Source organism: Stegostoma tigrinum, chromosome 46 (genome assembly GCF_030684315.1).
Source record: "Stegostoma tigrinum isolate sSteTig4 chromosome 46, sSteTig4.hap1, whole genome shotgun sequence".
Lineage (NCBI taxonomy): Eukaryota > Metazoa > Chordata > Chondrichthyes > Orectolobiformes > Stegostomatidae > Stegostoma > Stegostoma tigrinum.
In genome coordinates, this window is record NC_081399.1 from 10,854,230 (window position 1) to 10,862,051 (window position 7,822).

Below are 7,822 nucleotides of genomic sequence, written 5' to 3' on the forward strand. Positions count from 1 at the left end.
CCATTCACTCCTACTGTACGCAATCCCAATGGACCCAAACCCCTTCCCATTCACTCCTACTGTACGCAATCCCAATGGACCCAAACCCCTTCCCATTCACTCCTACTGTACGCAATCCCAATGGACTCAAACCCCTTCCCATTCACTCCCACTGCACGCAATCCCAATGGACTCAAACCCCTTCCCATTCAGTCCCACTGCACACAATCCCAATGGACTCAAACCCCTTCCCATTCACTCCTACTGTACGCAATCCCAATGGACTCAAACCCCTTCCCATTCACTCCCACTGCACGCAATCCCAATGGACTCAAACCCCTTCCCATTCAGTCCCACTGCACACAATCCCAATGGACTCAAACCCCTTCCCATTCAGTCCCACTGCACACAATCCCAATGGACCCAAACACCCTTCTCAGGCACCATGCACCCAATGGATACAAGCCCTTTCCTATTTACTCGCACTGTAGCCAATCCAAATGAACACAAATCCTTTCTTTCCACATCCACTCTCCCCCTCCCACCCGACGCTCAGTCGCAGCAGTGTGTACCATCTACAAGACGCGCTGCAGAAATTTACCAAAGCTCCTCAGGCAGCACCTTCCAAACCCCACGACCCACTTCCATCCAGAAGGACAAGGGGCGGCAGGTACATGGGACCCCCGCCCCGTGCAAGTTCCCCTCCGTGCCCCTCCCCCCATCCTGATTTGGAAATATATCGCTGTTCCTTCAGGGTCGCTGGGTCAGAATCCTGGAATTCCCTCCCTGAGGGGGCAATGTGGGTCAACCCAGGGATGTGGGCTGCAGCGGTTCAAGGGGGCAGCTCAGCTCCATCTTCTCAAGGGGGCAATGAATCCTGACCAACTATCAATGCCACATTCCACGATTAAATTAATTTAAAAATCTCAGAGGTACACAATCCTAACTGAGCAAACCTCTTCATGTTCAATGTCAGAGTGAGATAAAGGAGTAAGTATTGATGAGAGCACAGAACCTGAAAGGGAGGGAGGGAAAGACCCACAAGGATGGGTGGAGGCAGGGAGAGATGTGACAAGGGCTGAGGATGCGGAAACTCTGCCTCCTGCAGACCCAGAAGTGAATTACCTGAGACAATGCACCCCACCCCAACCTCCCTAACGGCAGGACAGCAGCACAAACACAGACTTACTTCGCCAGGGCCTGCCTGTTGAGTTCCCGAGTATGTCGCGTTGAAGTGGTAATGTGGCGATGTCGAACTCATGTGGATGGTATGGGCAGCCTGTAGAGGCACAAGGCGAGAGAATTTACAGCAACAGGCAGAGATGGAACTTGACTCTGTATCTAGGGCCGGCGTTGGCGGAGCGGGATCATCGCTGGTCTGTTGATCCAGAAACTCAGCTCGTGTTCTGGGGGCCTGGGTTGGAATCCCACCACGACAGATGGTGGGATTTCAAGTCACGAGACAAAATCTGAAATTAAGAGTCTAACGACAGCCACAATTGTCAGAACAACCTGCCTGGCTAATGCCCTGAGGGTCGGAAATCTGCCACCCTCACCTGGTCTGGCCTATGTGTGACTCCAGACCCACAGCGATGTGGTTGACTCTCAAGTGCCCACTGAAACGGCCTAGCAAGCCACTCAGTTGGACTAATCACCACAAGTTCTCAAAGAAATGAAACTGGACACATCAGCTGGCATCAACCTTAGCACCAGAAAAGACAACGGCAGAAACAGCCCTGTCGACCCTGCAAAGTCTTCCCCACTAACATCTGGGGGTTAGTGTCAAAATTGTGAGAGCTGTCTCACAGACTAGTCAAGCAACAGAATCGTACCTTATAGACAATATCCCAGACACCACCATCACCATCCCTGGATATGTCCCGACTCACCAGCAGGACAGACCCCGCCAGGGGCGGTGGTGGGGGGGGGGGGGGAAAGAGTACAGTGGGCTACAGTCAGGAGGTGTTGCTCTGACAGAAACGGCACTTGGGGTTTAATTCAGGTAACTGTGAGGTGCTATGCTCTGGGAGATCAAATGTGAAGGAAAAGTATGCAGTTCATGGCAGGACCCTGAGTAGCAGTGATATACACACAGACCTTGGGGTTCAAGTCCACAATACCCTGGAAGTGACCCCACAAGTGGAGAGGCTGGTAAAGAAGGCATATGGCATGCCTGTCTTTATTGGTCGGGGAATTGAGTGCGAGAGTCTGGATGTCAGGTTGCAGCTTTCTAAGACTTTGGTTGGGCCACATTTTGAGTATGGCATTCCATTCTGGATGCCACACTATAGGAAGGATGTGGACGCTTTGGAGAGGGTGCAGAAGGGGTTTACCAGGATACTGCCCAGATTAGAGAGTATGAGCTGTAGGGAAAGGCTAGAAAAACTCAGGTTGTTTTCTCTGGAGTGGCAGAGGCCGAGGGGAGACTTGATAGGAGTTTATAAAATTGAGATGCACAGAAAGGTCAGAATCTTTTCCCAGGGTTGATATGTCTAAAACTAGGGAAGATGCATTTAAGGTGAGATGGGGGTTAAGTTCAAAGGAGATGTGAGAGGCAAGTTTTTTTTTACACAGAGAGTGTTGGAGTCTGGAACATGCTGCCAGGGGGAGGTGGTGGAGGCAGATACAATGGGGGTGTTTAAGGGGCTTTTAGATAAACACATGAATATGCAAGGGATGGAGGCATGTGGACCAAGGGCAGGCAGAAGAGATTAGTTTTATTCGGGATCATGTTTTGCACAATAATGTGGGCCGAAGGGCCAGTTCCTGTGCTGTACTGTTCAGCATTTCATGTTCTAATCCTGCCACATCTAGTGATCAATGTGGGGGACAATTAAACAACTCACTGGAGGAGGGAGCTCCACAAATATTCCCATCCTCAACGATGGAAGAGCCCAGCACATCAGTGCAGAAGATAAGGCTGAGGCATTCGCAGCAATCTTCAGCCAGAAGTGCCGAGTGGATGATCCATCTCGGCCTCCTCCTGTGGTCCCCAGCATCACAAATACCAGACTTCAGCCGATTCAACTCACTCCATGTGATATAAAGAAATTGTTGGAGACACTGGGCACTGCAAAGGCGACAGGCCCTGACAACATTCTGGCAGTGGTACTGAAGACTTGTGCTCCAGAACTTGCCACTCCCCTAGCCAAGCTGTTCCAGTACAGTTACAACACTGGGATTTACCCGACAATGAGGAGAATTGCCCAAGTATATCCTGTACACAAAAAGCAGGACAAATCCAACCCGGCCAATTCCCATCCCATCAGTCTCCTCTCGACCATCAGTAAAGTGATGGAAGGTGTCAGTAACAGTGTTATCACACAGCACCTGCTCAGCAATAACCTGCTCAGTGACGCCCAGTTTGGGTTCCGCCAGGGCCACTCAGCTCCTGACCTCATTACAGCCTCGGTTCAAACATAGACAAGAGACCTAGAATCCAGAGGGTGACAGCTTTTGATATCAAGGCTAAATTCGACCGAGTGTGGCATCACACAGCCCTGGCAAAGCTGAGATCAATGGGTATCAGGGGCAAATGCTCCGGTGGTTGGAGTCGCACCTGGCACACCGGGAGATGCTGGTGTTTGTGGGAGGTCAGTCATCTCAGCTCCAGGACATCTCTGCAGGAGTTCCTCAGGGGAGTGTCCCAGGCCCAACTATCTTCAGCTGCTTCAATGACCTTCCCTCCATCATCAGGTCAGAAGTGGGGATATTTGCTGATGCAATGTTCAGCCCCATTCGTGACTCCTCAGATACTGAAGCAGCCCGTGTCCGAATGCAACAAGATCTGCACAACATCCAGGTTTGGGCTGACAAGTGACATTCGCGCCACACAAATGCCAGGCTGTGCCCATCACCAATAAGAGACAATCTAACCACTGCCCCTTGACATTCAATGGTGTTACCATCACTGAATCCCCCCCACTATCACCATCCTGGGGGTTACCATTGACCAGAAACTCAACTGGACCCACCACATAAACACAGCGGCTACAAGAGCAGGTCAGAGGCTGGGAATCCTGCAGTGAGTAACTCCAGTCCTGTCTCCCCCCAAATCCTGTCCCACCATCTACAAGGCACAAGGCAGGAGTGGGATGGGATACTCCCCACTTGCCCCGGGATGGGTGCAGCTCCAACAACACTCAAGAAGCTCGACACCATCCAGGACAGAGCAGCCGCTTGATTGGCACCACATCCACAAACATCCCACTCCCTCCCCCCACCGACGCTCAGTCGCAGCAGTGTGTACCATCTACAAGATGCTCTGCAGAGATTCACCAAAGATCCTCAGGCAGCACCTTCCAAACCCACGACTCACTTTCATCCAAAAGGACAAGGGGCAGCAGGTACATGGGACTCCTACCCCCTGCAAGTTCCCCTCTGAGTCATTCACCATTCTGCCTTGGAAATATATCGTCATTCGTCGGTATTGCTGGGTCAGAATCCTGGAATTCCCTCACTAAGGGGACATTGTGGGTCAACCCACAGCACATGGCCTACAGCAGTTCAAGAAGGCAGCTTCCCCCCCACCTTCTCAAAGAAGGCAATCAGGCTTCTGAGACTTTATAAAGCTCTAGTTAGGTCCCATTTAGAATACTGTGTCCAATTTTGGGCCCCACAACTCAGGAAGGGCATACTAGCCCTGGAGCATGTCCAGCGGAGATTCACACGGATGATCCCTGGAATGATAGGTTTAATGTATGATGAATGGCTAAGGATCCTGGGATTGTACTCATTAGAGTTTAGAAGGTTGAGGGGAGATCTAATAGAAACTTACAAGATAATGTATCGTTTAGAAGGGGTGGACGCTAGGAAGTTGTTTCTGTTAGGTGGGGAGACTAGGACACGTGGGCACAGACTTAAAATTAGAGGGGGTAAATTTAAAATGGAAATAAGGAGATATTTCTTCAGCCAGAGAGTGGTGGGCTTGTGGAATTCATTGCCATGGAGTGCAGTGGAGGCCGGGACGTTAGACACCTTCAAGGCAGAGTTCAAAAAATTCTTGATCTCAAAAGGAATCAAGGGCTACGGGGAGAGTGCAGGGAAGTGGAGTTGAAATGCCCATCAGCCATGATTTAAATGGCGGAGTGGACTTGATGGGCCGAATGGCCTTACTTCCACTCCTATGTCTTATGGTCTTATGGATGGGGCAATAAATGCTGAGCCCAGACAGTGACACCTACATTCCACAAAATGAATTTTAAAAAATAACCTGATCGCGTCCCAGTGTTGGGGTGGTCTGCAAGGACAGCGTAGAGAGAGCTTTACAGTGAATCTAACCATGTGTTGTCCCTATCTGGGATTATTTAATGAATGAGATGCTTGGCAAATACTGACCTGAAAGTGTTGGCTGAGATTTTTGTTGATGACCAGCTTGACACCTTCAATTTGTTGTGGAAAAACATCTGTCCGGTTCAGGGAAGGAAATGTCATGGTTAACATCAGAAAAGAGCCCAATCCAAGAGGGGGAAACCCTCTGCCAATGACCTCACCTCTCCTTCCCTTGAGATTTTTCAGAACAATTCCTATTCCCTGTGACCCTCACCATAACTGTTGTCCCCTCCGACTCTGAATGCCCTCTGTGGTGACCTTTGGCCCCTCCTGTGGACCACACCCTTCTCCATAATCTCCTGCCCTGTGATCCTTACTCCTGTGACCCTTTGCCCCTCACCATGACCTTTAACTCACTCAATGACCCCGACCCTGCTCCCCACCATGATTCCTGTCTTCTCTGCATGACCCTTGGCCCCTGCCACCGCACCTCCCCTCTGTGACCCTTGCCCACCTGTGACCTCTGTGCTTTGGCCATTAACATCAACCCGGCCCTCACCATGGCCCTAACTCAACCAACAACCCTTGCCCTGTGACCCTATCCCTTCCCAACTTGACCTGGGCCCTCTGCATGACCCCGGTGTCATCCATGCTGGGTCCCCACAATCCCTGCATGCCCCTTGACCCCCATCTTTCCTGCATGACCCTTGACCCCAATCTACCAGGCGAGACCCTTGACCCACATCTTCCCTGCGTGACCCTTGACCACCAGCTTCCCGGCGAGACCCTTGACCCACGCCTTCCCTGCGTGACCCTTGACCCACGCCTTCCCTGCATGACCCTTGACCCACGTCTTCCGTGCGTGACCCTTGACCACCAGATTCCCTGCGTGACCCTTGACCCACGCCTTCCCTGCGTGACCCTTGACCACCAGCTTCCCTGCGTGACCCCTGACCTTTGCACCGCCGGTGTAGCCGCTCGAAGCCGCCGGGATTGTGGAGGCGCCGCCGGCGCTCGGCCGCTGCCCGGTTGCCCATGGGACCTGAACGGAGAGGGTGAGGAGGGGGTGCCCGCTCATGGAGGTGGGCGCTGGAGACGGAGGAAACCCCCTAATTCTCTTTCTTTCTCCGGATCTCTCTATTTCCAGCTTTTTAAACCGCCCCGACGGGCGCCGTCATCTTGGAGTTGGTCCCGCACACGCGCAGTGGGAGCAGGCAGCCGACGGGTCACGCCCACACACGCTGAGGAGGTGACGTCGACACGGAACGCAGCGACGGAATGACGTCGCGCGCCCCTCCCGCAGACGGAGTGACGTCTGGGATTGAGCTGAGGGGCGGAGCCTCGCGGAGGGTGTGGTCCAGCGGTAGTGCCCATGCCGCTGGAAGGAGAGACCGGGATCCAAAGCCCAGGCTCATCCCTGCAACGGGTGAGGTCGCTCCCACAGAGGACCCGCCCCCAACACACACAATCATTCAAAACCCGGCAGTGTGGATACAGGCCATTCGGCCCATTCATGTTCACACTGACCGTCCAACTACCATCCACCCCTGGCCCTGCAGACCCGCATTTAACACGGCCAATCCACCCTAACCCGCACATCCCTGGGCACTATGGGACAATTTAGCACGGCCAATCCACCCTAACCCGCACATCCCTGGGACACTACGGGACAATTTAGCACGGCCAATCCACCCTAACCCCCACATCCCTGGGACACTACGGGACAATTTAGTACGGCCAACCCACCCTAACCCGCACATCCCTGGGACACTACGGGACAATTTAGCACGGCCAATCCCACCCTAACCCGCACATCCCTGGGCACTATGGGACAATTTAGCACGGCCAATCCACCCTAACCTGCACATCCCTGGGCACTATGGGACAATTTAGCACGGCCAACCCACCCTAACCCGCACATCCCTGGGCACTATGGGACAATTTAGCACGGCCAACCCACCCTAACCTGCACATCCCTGGGCACTATGGGACAATTTAGCACGGCCAATCCACCCTAACCCGCACATCCCTGGGCACTACGGGACAATTTAGCACGGCCAACCCACCCTAACCTGCACATCCCTGGGCACTACGGGACAATTTAGCACGGCCAACCCACCCTAACCTGCACATCCCTGGACACTATGGGACAATTTAGCACGGCCAACCCACCCTAACCTGCACATCCCTGGGCACTATGGGACAATTTAGCACGGCCAACCCACCCTAACCCGCACATCCCTGGGCACTATGGGACAATTTAGCACGGCCAACCCACCCTAACCCGCACATCCCTGGGCACTATGGGACAATTTAGCACGGCCAATCCACCCTAACCCGCACATCCCTGGGCACTATGGGACAATTTAGCACGGCCAATCCACCCTAACCCGCACATCCCTGGGCACTATGGGACAATTTAGCACGGCCAATCCACCCTAACCCGCACATCCCTGGGCACTATGGGACAATTTAGCACAGCCAATCCACCCTAACCCGCACATCCCTGGGCACTATGGGACAATTTAGCACGGCCAACCCACCCTAACCCGCACATCCCTGGGCACTATGG

General features: G+C 53.2%; 1 protein-coding gene across 10 annotated transcripts in view; it reads right to left on the bottom strand.

Moving 5' to 3' along the window:
* Positions 1-6,457, bottom strand: part of LOC125449581 (mitochondrial import receptor subunit TOM40B-like) — a 29,063-nt gene extending 22,606 nt beyond the window's left edge. For all 10 annotated transcript variants that reach the window (XR_009443456.1, XR_009443458.1, XR_009443455.1 and 7 more), the window contains exons 1-3: positions 6,206-6,457; positions 5,317-5,384; positions 1,169-1,258 (exon numbers count right to left, since the gene is read on the bottom strand). Coding sequence is in view for 4 of the 10 variants with exons in the window: in XM_048525408.2 (XP_048381365.1) it covers positions 1,169-1,258; positions 5,317-5,384; positions 6,206-6,287 (240 nt within the window). In the remaining 6 variants the exon portion in view is untranslated. The remainder of the gene's footprint in view (positions 1-1,168; positions 1,259-5,316; positions 5,385-6,205) is intronic.
* Positions 6,458-7,822: the final 1,365 nt, after the last annotated feature.